Raw genomic sequence first — 18,330 nt, 5'->3', positions numbered from 1 at the left:
TTGGTGCGTTTTCTTCAGTTTGTCACTTTATTTCAATGGGCTGGGTTGGAGGATTTCGACCTGTTTTATAGCCATTTTAGTTAACATATTCACCATGGCATCAGTTGTACATATTGGACTGATGAATTACATTTAAGTGTCACATTTAAAAAGATACATTTAAATAAAGTGTCTTAAAAAATACCAAAAGATAGCCCACATGTTCTCCCAGTACAGTGTTGAATAAGTCATCCTGCATTCAGTTGCCTTTATTAGGACTCAATCACTTACATGTTCTTCCCTGACTTAAAACATTGTGTGCGATACTGATTCAGTACTTTGGCATTCTTTCCTCACCCCAAGATCCTGTTACACAAACAAGTCTAGTATGTTAATCAAAGGCACCACATGTGACACGTCGAGGCCTCCCGCTCATTTCCTATTGTTCTGCGGCCACAAAGGCTCTGTGAAAGGCTATCAATCTGCAGAAGCATGATGCCTCGGGATGATGAAAATGCCAGGAGATGTTATAGCCTATCATAAAAAAAGACATCTATGTGGGAGGTGGTGGTAGCTTTGTGTTTAACCAGATTTTCTTTCAATTATAATGCAGTTATTTACATAGCATTCATTTTCTGAAGTGGTATTGACAGCAACAAGTGGGCGAACATTGTTTACTGTTCACTGATTCAATTAACCGTGTCCTATTGTTTGACTTTATGCTAATGTCATTTCTCATCCACAATCCTGCAAACTCATTGTCTCAGATTGTTTAAAAAAAACAACATACATGTGTGTATTCAAACCAGAAGTGTGTACCTTTTAATTAAAGATAAGGTGGCAATCTTTGAAAGCTCGAATGAGTAATTATGTATTCAGGAGACAGACAGAGGAACCGGATCAGCGAATGGGGAAAGGCTGAGGTTGCTTCTTTTTGTCTTGACGTGTCAGGAGCAGCTGACTGCTTTGTTCTCCTCCAGATTCACCGCCCGGCTTCTTTCATAATCCTGAGAGACACTGATAATACATAATCTCCTTTCTCACCCCTAGCCGGCAATGTTAAGTCAATGCAACCAGCTGTTGTGTTGTGGATCATCAGTGTGACACATTTGATCAGGACCAAAAAGCATTCCTTTTTTCTGAGTAATGCAAATATTTGACATACTTTGCATATTTCCTGAGGAGGTATTGAGGATGTGCTCTTTGTTCTGCTGCTAGTGCGCTGCTGTCAGTTCAATCTTTACTGACTATTTCAATATCCCATATTGACCCATATAATCATAACAAATATATAAAAGAAATAAAGTCTATAATGTCGAGGACTTGGAAAATACACTATCATGAAGGTGAAAAGGTATATAGAAATAAACAAATATGCAGATAAGTATTGAATAGTTTCTTAGCCATTATTATTTAGATAATCATAGCGAGAGTTAAGCATCTGTTCAATACTGCTATTTGGAATATTAGGTTTTTCTAATCATCAAATCAAGGAGAAACTAACAAAATGCTGTTTACCTGTTCTTAATCTCAAATATAAAATACATCGCCTGGAAACATGTGAAAAAATCTTACATTTAAAATTGGCAGATTAGGACGCCACACCTCGGTTTAGACGCATTTGCTCTGTAGTCAATCATTCTGATCCGTCTGTGCTACACAGAAACCTCATCCTAATGATGCATATCCATGAGTCTGAGGTAAACCATATGTATTCTAGATGGATATCTTCATGGCTGATAATCTAAATGTAATAATCTACATTCATCAGGAATGTTTAAAAACCATTTGTCATGCATTTGCTGGAGCAGAAACATATAATACCTTGTTACGGGCCGCATTTGTTCAATGATGTTTTACTTTTAAACATAATTTATACATCAAAATGCAATTTACCATGTCTGTTTACAAAAAAGGAGTACAAAAAAGGAAATGAAAGCATTTAATCTGCAGATTGGCTCTAATAATCATCATTTATTACTGTTTTTTATTATTAGTTACTGTAAATTTGTATTTCCACAAATTCCACATGTGTATATTTTAATTTTTTTAATGCTATTTTATTTCTATTTCAGAAATATTTTGGATTGTGTGTTTCTTTTCATTTCTCTTATGTACATTGCCTTGTCTTTTTATACCGCTACAACGCAAACATTTCCTTAAGTACTTCTTAAAGTGGAGCTATCATGCTATATTTGAATAATATAGTGTAGGACCATACCTATATAAGGCATATTTATACTTTTTTTTTTCAAAATACCAAACAGATCATGCATTTTAGCCATGCCTCATTTCGCTCAATTTGAAAAATGTTAGCTCTGTTTTTGCAAGGGCTGATTCTGTGAGAACAGCACCACCTACAGGCCTGGCATATGTACTACAACGTCTCCAGCGCTTTCGAACGGCAATGCCGTCGCTGTCTCCTCCTGATTGGTGGAGTTGGCCCAATAGCCATAGTGCCACCGTCCTGACGTCAGGACAGTGTTCAAATCTGGATCAGTTTTTATCAGATCCGTTGCAGCCCCTTTTTTAGAGATTTGGGTATGGAGGAAAATAGAGAGGGTTGTGTTTTCTGACACTTGGTGAGTTCCCTGGAACACCGGGGACACATATTCATGTATAAAAGACGTACAAAAGTGCATTTTGCATGATAGGTCCCCTTTAACTTATCTTATTTAAAATGTTGTTTTAACTGAACATAGCCAACCCCATTTATCTGAGGACAAACAACATCAATTAACAGAAAACATGTATTTTATTTAGAGAGGCATTCAAATAGCTTCAGTTATTTATAGCATGTGTGGTATCAAACTACAGACGCCTTTTGTCCCTGCAGCAGGATGTCACATTCCCCTGAAAAGCCCCACAAAAACCAGCCCTAAAAGTCACTTGAAAGCATCTGCATGAGGAAGCCTCCCTAACACAAACACACATGTTGGGCCTGCAGGACCATCAGGACTGTCCTTTAAAGGGAAGATCACTGCGAATAATGTGAATCTGTTTGACCCTGGAATGATTTCCCCTAATGTTTCCTCACTCTACAGACCTGTTTGCAGCGAGCAGTGCCCTGATGCACATTGGGTCTGACAGCAGGCCTCCTGTCAAGCCTCCCTGCCCACTGTTCCCTTGTTCCTCCCCCTCTGAGCTCGCTGCATTCACACAGTCCCATGCATTGTCCTGGGATGAACTGCAGCAACATGGTGGTCAAGCGGATCTTATGCAGGGTGTACAATCTGTATGCATTGTAAAATCCATACCTATAACTCCACTCTGTTCATTTATGTCTGTGATTGTGCTCATGAAATAAGGATTGTGTAGAAAAGCCTTCCCTTGAAACACCCACAGTTCTGGCGGACTGCTTGTAGCGACATGCAGCTGTCATCTGCATTTTCTTTTGGCATAATAGGCCGAGTGAATTTCCTAATAACAGCATGAGAAAGAGAAGACATAAGGAAGTGCTGGCGTGGTGCTTTAAAGGATTTGAATTTAAGATCATGTAAATAATTAATGACTTTATGTTTACTAATGAGTTTTTTCGCACATAGCAATGAGACAAAAACGTTCATCTTAATTTAAATCAATCCTCAGAGAATGAACCACATGTTTCAGCAATACCTCACTTTTTCCTCCCTAAGTGCCATGGCAATTACTTTGATGCTCGATTTGAAATGATCACAACTATTATAGAGGGTAATGCAAGAAGAGTGTGTCTCATTGATAACAAAGGAGCAGCGTGAGTTATGCCTTCAGGGGCCGAGACTCATCCCTTCATGGTGGGTGAATGGTGGGTCTCAGACATTACCTTCTATAACACATCCTTCCAAAGACTGCGCCCTGTGCGATCCATCACAGAAATTACATCATAAATGGTAATGGAAGATTTAAGGGCTTCCTTTACCCGGAATATACAATTCCTCAGATCTTGTTTCATATCTTTTATCTCCAAGGTGTCTCATGGAGCTGTTGTATTTCTTGCGAGCATGTCTATCAGATACCTGTCACTTGTCTATTAGCCATACAGATAAACACATAGATGAGTAACATGGCTTACTGTATTTACTTTTACACCCAACATAGTCAGCTTTCACTCGTATGTCATGTGTTATTAGCTCACACGTTTAGACCTGTATCTTATCAAACATATGATGTAACATTATTTTAGTACAACTTGCTGAGCCACATATTTTTTGCAGTTGTCTCCAAATCCAGTTTTTCTTGTTCCTACAACTTGTACACACTGATAGACAACAAATAAACAGTGAACATATTTATTGTCTTTAAGATAGTTGAAGTTACACATACATACATATAGGTAAACGAAAGCTTTATATTAATTGCACATATGTCGAAAAACAAATAACTAACACCATAAGACGTCTTTTTAAATGACATGCTGTAATCAAATTAAAAAGCGAAGCGACTGTGATATATGACAGAGGCAAAGCGCACCACAAGGACACATTTGCACAACGACACCATTTTGTTTTTGTTTACAATAATTTTCGTGCAGATAAGTAAAGATTGTGATTTTTCCCATATGGCCCAATACATGACTGTTAGGATGTGTATGCATGTGCTTTAGTTTATATAAAGTTAAAATAATATGTAAGTGAAGTTTGTTATACAAATATGTTCTTATAATGTCATATAGATAAAAGTACTTTTTTTGCTATTCGTTCGATATTAACCTCTGCATTGCCGAGGTTTTTTCTGCCTTCTAAAAATTGAACCTGTTTTTCCTTTGACAAACCTATTGCTTAAAGCAAAGCCTGGTACTGTCTATTGCTCAAACCCCGTGAGTCACATTAAATGTCTGTAGAAAACGTTTCTCACTCACATTACTTTAAGTCAAGACATGTATATGACTAGAAAATATATATATATATATCTCAACAACCTCACCTTTGAGCATTTCAAATCACAACTTGTTCAACTTTGACTTTCTATCGACTTGCTTTTACCCTTTCAGTCACTTTTCTTTCCATATTTTAACTTCTGAACAGTAACAAAAAAACAAAAAATGTAGTTAAAGTAACTCAATAGGTTGAAAGTAAAATGAGACGGAGAAAGATATAAAGATTGAGTAAGAGCAACAAAGATAGAGGGGTTTTGTACAGGGAAACTTCACTGTTGGTTCTGGTTTCATTTGGCCTTCTCAGCTGCAGCTGCAGGGACTTGCTCCGTCTGGACCCCGGCTTCTGTCGAGCTACGTCTCTGACCCTGAAGTTGAAAGGGAAAACAATTGTAAATGTTTCTATCTACTGTACTAATCTTGTTTTTGAAGACCCATATTATGCATGCCATATCTGAACACAACCCATTAGATGAGTATTTGCATTTGACTTAAGTTTTCTAGAAGCCTTTTTTCAATTATATTGTGGGGAACAATTTCTAATTTGAGGTCTTTTTTTTACTTTTGAAAGCACTTCCCCCTTTTTTCAGTTGCATTGATTACTGTGAAAGGAATATGTGTCCACTTATTTAAGTCAAATATATATAAAAACAAACTCTACAAAAATAATTCACAATATGCAAATATGGCCCACACGTTTGGTTACTTTGTTAAGTTGTTGCTGCCATCTAGTGGAGATAAGCTGCAACTAATTGCAATATAAAGGTCCATTCAACGCGTCAGTAACTTCAGTGGAAAAGGGACACCATCCTTACCAGAGTTTTAAAGAACGAATGGATGGAGTTCCTCTTCTCCAGTTTCCTGGGAGCATGGGCTGCATCTTCTCCAGCTGGAGGGGCCACTGCAGCGGGTTTGTTTTCTACAACCGCCTCTGACTTGGCTGCTGCTTTGGGCTCCTCCTTGGCTTTCACTGTCTCTGCTGCTGCAGCGGGGGCAGGAGGCGCCTTCTTGGGGTCAGCGGCCTGAAAGTGAATGAAAAACGAATTATTGCAGCCTTTTGTTTAAGTACATAGGAATGTCTGATCTGCACCAATCATTACGCACAGTTGAACTCATATTCTGTTTCTATTATATTATATTTTATTTTATTTACTTGTACTATTTTATCTGTTTTATTGTGTTTCAGTGTTGGAGGAGCCTGTGACCTAAGATTTTCATTGTCATAACTACACAGTAGCTATGTACACATGACAATAAAAGCCTTGAAACTTGAACTTTGAGATTACATCCTATGTACCATTTGAAGTGACATTAAGATGTACCAGATGTTAGGATCCAGTGTGTCTTAGTAAATGCACTGATATGTGCTGTTATGATTCTCAAATATGGTTTTAATACCAGATGTTATACATTTTTGTATTCATCTGGTTAATATTGCGTCTATTTTCGAGAGGTCATGCTACTGTATTGACTACTCCAGTTGTTGTTGCCTGTGGTCATGTGGTTTAAGAATACCTTAAATTCACATTAACTTGTTACTTTCTGTAATAATTCCACCATATTTCTAAGATATTGTATATAGGTCCTTACTTTGGACTTGAACATGGAAAAGAAGGATGGCTTTGAGTCTGTTTTCTTTTCTTCCTGAACAGGCGGTGGAGGTTCGGGCTTCATGGCGGCCTCCAGGGTGCCAGCTTTTGAGGGATCCACCTTCTTTAATGGAAACAGCAGAGAAGACAATACATATCATGAGGTATTGATGATTTAAAGGCAAGGCAATGATTGAAGCGGATAGGGTGAGAACAGGAGCTGCCACCTGTGAAGTAAAAGAAAAGGTAAAAGGGTTGGAAACGATCCAAGCAGGATCAGAGCAGAAGAGGAGGAAGAAAAATGGGATAAAAACCAGTCCCTGTAAGAATGAAAATCCCAGAAAATCATGCACAAAAGATAGAATGTTATCGTCTGTAGGAACAACAACACAAGGACACCACCCAAGATTACTCCTTTAAAGAAGTAGTTTGACACATCACGAAAAGTATATTTCTTGCAAAGAAATGTGATGATTGATATAATTTTCATACCTAATTATATAGGATGCAGGAAACTGTTAGCTTAGCATAGCATAAATAATTTAAACAACTAGCCTGACTGTCCAAACGTTATGGAATCACACTGTTTTGTAATGTAGTGGTTTTATCAGAAATGTTAAATGGCTAAAGGCTGATTTATTTACTTTCCAACAGAGGCCGGTTAGCTGTTCACAGCCTATGCTAAGCTAAGCTAAGCTAAGCGGTTGCTAGCTTTTGCTTCATACTTTACGGACAGATATGAGAGTGATCTTCAAATCTCTGCAAGAAAGCAATTAAGAGTATTTCCCAAAATGTTGAACTCCTTTAATTTACCTCAGCTTCTACCACTGGCTGTGGTACCTCTTCCTCCATCTGCCGGGAATTATAACATTATTTGATAAAAATGCTTTAACAGATTCTTAACGTGAAAGAATAATGCCATATTTTTTAAATTAATGGTGAAAGATTATTTTTGGTTCAACATAATATTTGATAGCTGGTTCAATAACACGTCATTCGTGAGCACTTCCTGCTGATTTACCTGCTCTTCTACAACTGGCTCTGCAGCCTCCTCTGCTGTCTCAGTGGGTTCAACATTAATTTCACTCTGAGCAGATGCAAATGAATCACAACATATGAAAACAGAGAATAATCAGATCATCAGACGACTATTCCAATCCCCCCCAAAAAAAGACAAAACCCTGAGATTGATAACTCTCATACTTGTTTTACCTGGACTTCTACAACTGGCTCTGGTGTCTCCTCTGGTGTCTCCTGCAGAGCAAAACTACTTTTTTATTCTGAAGAGATGCAAATTAAGACGATTTGAACGTGCTTTCATTTATATGGTATGTCTGTTATGAGCACAGCTGTAAAAGACTGTTTAAAATAATACCCACTGTGCTAGAGAGGGGTTTGGTGAAATACTTGATATTCAAACTCACATTAAAATACACTATTCCCTGAATACTCCTGATGAGATTGAGCATGCACTCTGGTTTACCTGTACTTCTACTACTGGTTGTACCTCTACCTCTACTTCTGGCTCTGGTGGTTCATCATTGACTTTCTGCAGGACATTGGAGGAATTAATATTGTTAGTCAAAGCAACATGATAGACAGGAGATGTCCTTTAAACACAGAGGAAATGTTGTCATTATAAAAAAGTTAAAAGAATAGTTTGACATTTTTGATAACGTATGTGCTTTCTTGTTGAGAATTAGATGAGAAGATCAATACCGCTCTCATATCAATGAGCTAAGTATGTAGCTAGAAAGTGGTTAGCCTAGCATAGCATAAAGACTGGAGGCAGGAAGAATCGGCTAGCTCTTAAGTAAGCAAATAGCACTGTATGTTGCCTGTTTGATTTGTACATAAAGTGAGTACAAATGAGAAGTTGTTATTTAATAGGATTCATGTGCTGCAACTATTTATTGGGCTTTGTTTGAATTCACATGCTAATGTAGCCTACTAGTTATACTGACAACAAATTGAGTATGTATCGCAGTCTAATTGTGTAGGATTTTGCAACTATTACTTAGTATGCAGTGTGAATTTACTTGACAAAGTGCACTGTCTAAAGATTCATAGGTCATTTTAATATGTTTTATTCTTTTTCCAGGCGCCAAGCAAGCTGTTTCCCTTGTTTCCAGTTGTTGTGTTAAGCTAAGCTCCATGTTTTCTGACTGTAGCTTGATAGCTAGTGCAAAAACATGAGAGTAGTGTTGATCTCCTCATATCATTTTATGCAGGCGAAATACGTGTATTTTCTCAACATTTTGTGTGAATTAAATGAATCACTAATACAATTTAAATGGTGCAAATATCATGGAAAAGGGACTGTGGTACAAACAGTGCTGCTAACTTGACACTGTTTTCTCCTGAAATATTGATGTGATTATTGGACATGTATCTCCATGTCACATCCAAGTCACATCTTTGAAAGAGAACAACAACAATCTGATACCCTGGGTGAGGTTCAAGGCACAATAAATACTATCTTACACAATTGCTGTTTATTCCAATTTGAAAACAGCAATTTGTTCTGTTCTTGCCACCTCCAGACAGACCAGCTCTTGTTCAGTTAGTAACAGGAAGAGCCATGGTCAGTTAGAGAATATAATAATCTACTGTACCACTGCTGCAGTCTTGGCATTGGCTCCACTTGCTGAAGCACCCTTGCCCTTGGATGCCTTGAGACCTAGCAGTACCTCAAATTCACATTCACTCATTTTACTCATGCATCATTGCAATTCTACATGAATAAACACCCCTTTACGTAACTATCTTGTCTTACAATCTTTGATTTGCTGTTTATTTACCTTTGGACGGAAGAGATTGCTCAGATTGACTGATAATCCTTTTGAGGCCTTGGGTGACTTTCCAGCAGCTTTTGGTTCTTTGAGTGTGGGTTTGGCAGGTTTTGCAGCTGGTTCTGCCTTGATTTCCATTTTGGGTGGCTCTGGAGGAGGTGGTGGTGGGATAGACATCCCCCCTTTGGGTGCTGGGGGCGGCTCAGATACTTGTGCGACCTATTCAGAGAGTGAGTGTTCAAATAATTGCTAAAAAGAAAACACTCCACACTTACATACATGATAAAGTCGCAATTACAACTTAAGGTGAGATGATACATGCAAACCAGTTATCAGTATAGTTTAGCAAGTAAGTTTAGTCCAAAATAAACAATGAAAAAAATGTGTCTGTACAATGAAACACTAGCAATTAAAGTAGCATTTATGGAAGTTAACTGAACCCAACTAATGTCCAGTAAAGATATCCTTTTGAGGTAAATAAAAACTAATTATAACACTTCATGGGGAATGATCTCACAGTAGTGGTTGTCACTGGTGGGCACTCCGGGGACTATTTGCCAACAGAAAAAAGGAAACAGTTAGAGAAATAAAGTTAAGCTCAAGCAAACGAAGATGTGCAAATAAGCTTGAGTTCACTGATGCAACTAAACAAAAAAAAGCATGATATACATTGGATGTTGAGATGAAATAAAAACGAGAAAATGAAAACCTTTCTTTAACAACGGCCAGTTAATATTTAAACATGTCTTTTATGTGATTTAATGCTTCAAAAACATCTGTTCACCTGCTCTTTTGTGGCTTCAGGAGTAGCTGTTTCCTTGGTTACTTTGGGAGTCACCTGTGCAACAAGGGAAGAACACTTTTATTTTTTCTGTTCGTAATAGACAAACTAAAGGCCTAGCTTTCAAATGTTATATGTCTTTGCATTATGTTATTTCTTATAGCCTGCACTGAAGCTGTGTAGAACAAAGTCAGCTTTCTTTCGCCCGTGTTATAGAAACAGAAAAAATATTATTTAGATACAAGCCTTTCATGAATGCAGACACAGGCTTTTATGATGAGCTGACTGAGGCACTCTGAGGTCCCTGACAGAGCACATACAGTACGTGCGCTGTCATTGTGACAGCCATTGTGCTGCGGAGATGGCGTAGGCCTGCCCTCGCTCTCTCTTCACAAATCTCAACTTCCAACAGCACAGGCCCCCCTTGTGAGCTCACACTATGGCTCGAACAATAGGCCACCACATTCCCGCATGTTCAGAGACTTGATTAGCATGGGGCTAGAGCAATGGTAACTCTTTAAAATGACCCAAACACAGCACGTTCAAGAGGAAATACAATAGCTGCTTGTTGTAGGTTTTCCATCAGTGCTGTCATATTGTTATGGATATCTTTTATGTGCCAAAAAAGTCCCTTTTCACATACTTCAACATAAAACAAGAGAAATCACCAATAAAATGTCACGCAGCATCTGTTGAATTAATTAAGACTGCTTTACATTATCATTAAATTATTTGGTTTCAGTAAGGCTTTAAGAGAAATGTGAAAATGTTCATTTAAGTTTAAGCAGCTGTTTGACTTCAGTAATAATTACAGATAACAATGGTAGATCTGTTTCCTTCCTTTACACTACAGCAAATGTACTTTTTTCCCCAGAAGTCTATTTTTTCAAACAATTTGAAATATCAATTGCATATCCGCCCCTAATTTCTCAAATTGTGTCACTTACTATTTTTTTGAAGAAGTTCATAACTGGATTCTCTTCTGGTTTGCTTGCCTTTTGGGTTTCCACCGGTTGAATGTTTCCGTTGACAGTTTCAGGAGCTGTTTCTTCAACTGGACACAGGTCTAGAGTCACACTCTCCGGCTCCGGTAGTGATTCTGATTCTTGCTTTAAGTTAGCTGTCCCCTATACAGCATCACAAAGAATTAGCCTTTGAGAATTATGTTAGAGCCCCACAGCTGATAATGCAAGCAGTGAGTGTCTTAATCGCAGCATTGAGATGGGAGCACAATTCCAACCATGCCTCTGCCTACTCGAGGCATTGTCAACAATCAGCCTTTTATTAATGTGTGTGTCCCACCCCTCACTCATTGATATTCAACAATGCGTGAGAGTTATGCCCTGGAAAATGTGAGGAAACTCAAATACCTTGCTGTGACATGATGGTGGGTATATAATACATAGTTTAGCATACAATTTTCCTTCAGTGTGGACTGATTTAATTTGAATGTTTTGAAACCCTTCTCTTTCTCTTGTGAAAGTAGGTATTATTTGTCACTAAACACGAATGAAAAGGATAAAAAATGTTTGAATCATGACAAAAACAACTAAATTATGAATGAACAAGATGTTTACATTTTTCATTTTATTGGAAAACATTTCAAAACTTCACAATTTCATCTTGTGTTGATGATATGTAAATAACACTGCTTTTAATTATTATAAAACACAACATACCATTTACAATCAAATTGCAATTACTACTACATATCTTCAGTTGTGCAGCAAAGGGACTGCCAGGGAGGGCCAATCACAATCACACACAAGTTTCTCCTTCAAAATATTGGAGGTCTCTGTCCTGTGTTTTAAACTTGAGTAAACATGTTCATAGTAAAGTTTTTTTTCATTACAATTGGGGAAAAACTAAGTTAAAGGTTCTTTAAGTAAAGAGACATTACTTTGAATCAGAGCTTTCTATTTGTTTTGTTCAACTAAAAGGACAACTAGCCTCTTTGAAAAAAAATAAGCTGCCCAACATATTTATAAACAGATACAAACTCATGATAACTTTGATTAAATAGTAAAGTAGATAACTAGCCAAATCAACTGTTAAATAAGAAATCAAAGTATTTTAGTATGGCAACTTACTCTCAAATGTACGTAGTTTGCTACTAGCCGATACAACAACAGCTACCTCTATGTATAACTCCTGGTGCAAAACATTAAACACATGATTTCCTTAAGAGGTAGATCAATATTTTTTATTACAAAAGTTCAGACAATTCATTCAACATTTTACTGCTCTTCTTCCTTTGGAGCCACATTAATAGTAACAGTAATTTCGTATCCCACTAAAGATAGCGTGAAACGACCAAAAGCCTCTATGCTGATTCTTCAACAACTTCCACACAAGCTGACTGCAACCTGACAAATAACGCTTCCATGTCTGTGGTTGTGACACTTCAGTCCAGTGATGAATCTGTGGAGATCCCCCTTGATTCATCCTCAGCTGCAACGACACCATTTACGCTGATTTCTTCATGGTCAGATTCCACATTTACTAGAAGAACTGTCACAGGAGGGACAGAAAGTTCCAATACAGAAAGTACTTCTTGTTCACATATTTCTGGTACATCTTCAACTGCAGGAGCATCATCTGCGGTGACCTTTTCGTGGACAGGTTCCACGTTTTCACATCTTTCTGGTACATCCTCAGCATTCTCTTCAGAGTCCTCCTCTAGTCACAAGGTCACATTCAGCTTCATCATCGTCTTCTGCGAGGATTCCCTCTACAATGGACTCAAGAAAAGCATAGTTCTCCTCTTCAGCAGATAAACTAGGACCAGAATGATCTGTTTCTTGCAGGATCTCTTCTGTAACTTCATCTTTGATTGTCTCGAGTAAGACTACCAACACGTTGCCATTTCGTTGTTGCTCAGGAAGGCTTGCATTCTCCTCCAAAGACATCTCAGAAACAACATGAGTTGAATCTATTGGCATTTCGGCTAAGACGATGTTCTCCTCTACGAGTTCCTCTTGGTCTGAAACGCAAGGCTCAGACTCTTCTGTGGCATCCATTGGTGGCACGTCAGCAGGTTCCTCAACTATGTTTTCAGTAACTTCAAGCAGCCCCAAAATATCTTCAAAAACTGCTTCTAGTGTGTTCCTCAACAACTCTTGGGTTGCATCCTCTTCAAGTGGTCTTGGGGTTTCCTCTACCTGTTCTACTGGGGTTTGTTCGGGTGTTACAGCTTGAGCCAAAACATCATCACTTTGTTCCATAGTTTCCTCAGAACTGTCTTCCCCGATGACTTGGCCTCCTGTCGTATGTTCTTCAACACTTTCTGGCACTGCTTCCATTTCATTTGATAAAGCCTCTATTGCTTCTTCGTTTGTCATCTCAGTAACTGGCTCCCCTCGAATCACTAGGTCTGCTACTTGTTCTCCAGACAAATGCAAATAACTAGTTGCAGTGATCACCTCTTCTTCGACATGATCCGCAGAATCATCAAGAGATTCCTGAGAGGTGATGGAAAAACAGTCTAATTCTAGTGAAAGGGTTTCAATCGCTGCCGCCATTATCATCTCATCATCATCTTGGACATGACTTGGCTCTGTTTCTTCAACTTGCTCTGGTCCCAGATCAGTGCTCACATCTTCACCAACCTCTGCATTCATATCTGTAGCAATACCTTCAAGAATAGATCCAAGCATGTCTTCATCATCATGAGAGCATAACTTTACTTCAGGAAGTTCTTCAAAGGTGATACGCTCAATAGACGGAGCTTCTACAATGATAACTTCTTCCTCAGGACACCAATCCCACTCATCATCAAGTACTACTTGTCCACATATTACTTGTACATCCTTAACTGCAACAGCATATTCAGAGGGGACCTCTTCATGGGCAGATTCCACGGTTTCACATATTTCTTGTACATTCTGAACTGCAACAGCAATAACTTTTTGTTCACATATTTCTGGTACTACCTCAACTGTAACGACATCATCTGCAGTGACCTCTTCTTGGGCAGATTCCACATTTACTAACAGAACTGTCACAGGATGGACAGAAATGTCCTCTTCAGGTATGTCTTGGTTTGCAGCTGAATGATTTTGCTCCTCACAAACCACCTCCGGGATTGGTTCCATCACCGTAGTGGTTGGCTCTTCATCTGGGGAGGAGACACCATTTGGTTCCTGGGCCTCAGTAGTGACCGCATTAGATTCATTGAAGTTTATGATGTCGATAACTTCCATCCATTCTTCTCTGAACACTATGTTCACACACACAATGTTCTCCATGACAAGTTCTTCTTTAATGAATCCAGATTCCTGGTTGTCTGATGGCTCTACATTAAAAGTCTCTTCAACAACCTCCTCAGCAATGATTAATAAAGGCTCATTTGATGGATCTTCTTCAGTTGCTGCTGTCTCTATTATGACTATGTCCTCTAGTTGGCTATAAGTGTTGGTGGTTGTATCTTCTCTGCATACTATACTCTCACACACTATGTTCTCCTTGACAAGTTCTTCATTGATGATCCCAGCTGTCTGGTTGTCTAAGTGCTCCTCATTCAAAGTATCTTCAACAACCCCCGCAATGACAAATGCCGACTCATTTGGCAGATCTTCTTGCGATGCCTGCGTCTCCATTATGACTTCCACTGGACCATCAGTATAGGTGGTTGTATCAACATTATCCTCACCAGTTTGCGTTGAAATATGTGCTTCAATTTTTCTGTCCGCTTGTGTTGATATTTCAGCTTTCCAAAGTGGATATTCAAAGTCGTCTTGGTGCACATCGATGATCACGGTGATGGCTTCCTCTTCCCTTGTGTCCGACTCCTTTATCATGAAAATCAACATTGGTGTTTAGATAAAATAGAGCTTATTAATTGAGTCCGTGACACACAACCATGTGCTTGATCACATTTGATTGAGACTATTTATTTATTTGGTTGCAGAAATTCTTTCTACCTTTTGTATCAATTTGTTAGTGGATTGGTTTATATACCCCTTAAATTGGCTTACCTTACGAAGTGATATTAGTCAATTTGGCAGGCAGATTGTTTTGGGGATTAGAAAACATTAAAGGATAAGAAATGTTTCTTTATTTCCCTTATAGTCAACAAATATGACAAAAGACCAAACCAACAATGCATTAGTTCTTCTCTCAGGGCTCTCGGATTTCCCTCCCCCCTTTTCTTCTTTGGCCAAAAGACATACATCTTAAAAAATGGCACAACTAATTATTGTTTAAGGTAAAAAAATGTTGCCGTTACACCAGCAGCAGTCTGTTAGTAAAGAAATGACGTCCAGCTTTACTCTCCAACCTCCCAAGGCACAAAATAGACACAATAATGTTGTCCTAATTAAAAAAATACTTGTTTCTAGAAAAGGGTTAAGTAATTATTTTAAAAAAGCTGGCCAATGTAGTTCTTGAGTAAATGCTACTCAAACAGGTACTGGAATATTTTACGTTTTGGATTAGAAATACGATAAAGCAGGCCTTAGCGACGAGAGCAACACATGTTTGTTTAGGTCTTTGCATGGTATTTGTTGACGATAAAAAGAATACAATATTACATATGAAAACAAGCATGACATTTGCACTTACTGTCTGTGGATCGGGGGCAGGAAGACTTTCATCTGGTGGATTTTCATTTATTTCCTTGACTTCTTCCTTTTGGATGATGGTTTCCAGGAGTTCAGAAATAATCTGAGCTTCAGCAGATTTAGAGTCGGTTTCGACTATCAGGTATTCCGGCTCAGTTGTTTCTGTGGCAAGGTTAAAAAAAGGGGTTGGGAATTAAAGATTGGAACCTGAAATTACCTAACTTTCTGACAAATATTTTACATGTTGCTAGTTGATTATTTTATTTTGTTCTCTTGTCTGTAATGTGAAGTCTGTGTTACAATAATGCATCTTATCTAATAATTATTCGTGTGTTTGAATATGCTTTACCAAATATTTTTGCAGCTGTCATTTATATTACACATCAGTGTTTATTTTATGTTAACTTCTTTGAATGCAATATTAAACTTATGCACGATATCTACTTTGCTCCATGTCTCCATGAAGTAAACATGGACTATGTGTGAGAAAGGGAAATTGTCTCCGTCGCCAACATTAGCTCTTAGACAAACTCAGGTGACAGTGGGAATCCTGCAGCACTATTGTCTCTGCACTGACACAAACCACACCATGACAGGATAAACAGTTGCTCCCTGTCACTGTATGAGACTACGCCTAAGGTTTACTTTGGAAGTCCCAAGACACAGTCCAGCTGGGAGTCACTGTGTTTACAGAGTGTTATAAAGTCCAAAGGACTAATCCAACATAGATCAGCTGATTTTATGTCAGAGATTAGTGTACAATATTTTCCCAAGAAGCAATATACAGCTTAATAGTATTAAGAACAGTAAAATATGACTGTCATCCTCAGATTCTCAACATTTTAATTGACACACTGTGTCCAAATGTGTATATATATGACATATTTCTACCATGCTTTTTTAAAGTTAAAACATGATTAGGTATTCTAATAAAAACAGATTTCACTCACCAACAGTCGCCACTCCATTAGATTTGATGCTTGAAGAGATGCCATTCATTGATCCATTGTTATGCTTCCTAGAAATGCTCCCATTCTATAAAAAGTAATAAAGACATACTGTATAGATTGGTCCACAGTTAACAAGACATTATCTACAGTGGGTTATTTGAACAAAACACTGCTAACAATCAAACATTTTGCAAAATATGGTATAACATATTTGGTCCAAACAGCCATTAACATCTGCTTTTCCATGAGAAAATTAAAATGTATTATAAGTTATAGATACTTCAGTTATAGGGTTAACATCACAGTTTTGTGTTACTTTTAATAAAATGCTACCTTGGTAAGCTCTTGGTTCTTGGATGTTTCGTTCCCCATGTTTTCCAAGAATCAGGCTTTGAAACTCCGATTCTGAAAAAAAAGAAATATCATTTAGTTATATTGCATGAACAAGAAACTATACACTGCAAAAGTGCAATATATATCGAAATTGGTATGTCTCTTCATTCAGTAATATAGCATTGTGTTAACTCAAATATCTTACCTTGTTACACCTCTGCAAGACAAACAAGTGATATCCGTCTTAAGATAAAATATGGAGGGAGTCTGTCACTCTGCTGCTCCTAACTAACTGTGCATGCCTGTTGTTTACAGCCTATATACATAGTTGGTGTGCTTTAAGAAATGGGTGTGACAGTTTTTAAGTAATCAATCGGACTTCCTACTATTCACTGACTACAGTGTTGGTGCTCTTTTATTAAAAGCTCATGATTAGCTCATGGTAATCTCTCTGTGAACACTCTGAAAACCCCCCGACATGATCATAATGTGCTGATAATCTTATCAGTCACAAGGAAATAAGGCGATGCAGTGCACTCTTGTTGACAAATTACATGTGAACTAACAGGATGTAGGTTAAGGACATTAGTTGTAACACTTCCTAATTGCCAACAAAGAACATGCATAAACGTCGTATTCTATAAACCCGGTTTTTTTTATTTTAAAGAAGAACTTTAATCATGTTATCATTTAGGTTATGATCTTTTTTTTACAGGGTCTGTTAATAATAGGACAATTTGGAAGAAATAATCCAAGTGCCACATGCCATGAAATATCTACTGTATTTCTTTGATATGATTTTATTTAAAAAAAAAAATAAGCTTTTATTTAATTTGACAAGAGGAACTATCTGTTTTAGTGTCACAGGTTATCATGACAAACAAAGAGCTCTGTAATTAAATCATCTGTCTTAAAAGACTTCCACATGGTCATATTTAAATGTCTTTGAGTGCCTGTCAATGCATAAATACAGACAGCACTGCCTGAGTGGCGCTCGGTGATCAAAGACAAACTGACTTGAGTTCACTCTGAGGTGTTTCTTCTTTTATTATTCCCATCTGTTTGTTTGTTTCCCGCTTTGTACATCATGTGCTGTGATCATGCTGCTGACAAAAGCCTTTTCATGCAAATCAGCCAAACTTAAAAGAATTTGAATAATGTTTTACAACAAATAACTGCAAAAAACAATTGTTAGGAAACTTCAAATGTGCAGTGTTTCTTGAATTTATTATGACAGGGCTTGGAATCCATGCACACAATGTCTCAATTGTAGCCTATAGGCTGCACATTGAGGTGGGAGTTGGATTCCCCTGATTGGATTGTGCACTTTTGACTTCATGCAAGGCCAACAGCTGAGAGACCTCAGGCAAACTCTTCATGATTTTCCCGACGCATGGCAGCTTTCTAGTTTTATCAGGGGCACGACCCTTACAAAAAGCCCTTGATTTTAGAAATAATAAGGACATTTGCCTATTAAGATTTAGTCAAAATAT

The 18,330-nt window shown here is 37.9% G+C and overlaps 1 protein-coding gene across 3 annotated transcripts; it reads right to left on the bottom strand.

Moving 5' to 3' along the window:
* Positions 1-4,231: 4,231 nt before the first annotated feature.
* On the bottom strand, positions 4,232-17,153 carry bcas1 (brain enriched myelin associated protein 1). 3 transcript variants are annotated; one of them, XM_034131759.1, is made up of 15 exons: positions 17,043-17,153; positions 16,838-16,909; positions 16,505-16,589; positions 15,556-15,716; positions 10,941-11,120; positions 9,997-10,050; positions 9,730-9,762; positions 9,222-9,431; positions 7,904-7,969; positions 7,624-7,674; positions 7,442-7,507; positions 7,234-7,272; positions 6,422-6,544; positions 5,647-5,853; positions 4,232-5,199 (listed from the first exon to the last, which is right to left on the bottom strand). In XM_034131759.1, the coding sequence occupies exons 2-15, from the start codon at positions 16,874-16,876 to the stop codon at positions 5,122-5,124; spliced, it is 1,392 nt and encodes a 463-aa protein (XP_033987650.1). In that variant the 5' UTR covers positions 16,877-16,909; positions 17,043-17,153; the 3' UTR covers positions 4,232-5,121. The 3 variants fall into 3 exon arrangements, with proteins under 3 accessions (XP_033987650.1, XP_033987651.1, XP_033987652.1); XM_034131760.1 differs by having other exon boundaries at positions 7,633-7,674; XM_034131761.1 differs by lacking the exon at positions 7,442-7,507 and having other exon boundaries at positions 7,633-7,674.
* Positions 17,154-18,330: the final 1,177 nt, after the last annotated feature.

Source organism: Trematomus bernacchii, unplaced genomic scaffold (genome assembly GCF_902827165.1).
Source record: "Trematomus bernacchii unplaced genomic scaffold, fTreBer1.1, whole genome shotgun sequence".
NCBI classification, from domain to species: Eukaryota; Metazoa; Chordata; class Actinopteri; order Perciformes; family Nototheniidae; genus Trematomus; species Trematomus bernacchii.
This window is presented reverse-complemented; position numbering and strand designations above follow the sequence as displayed.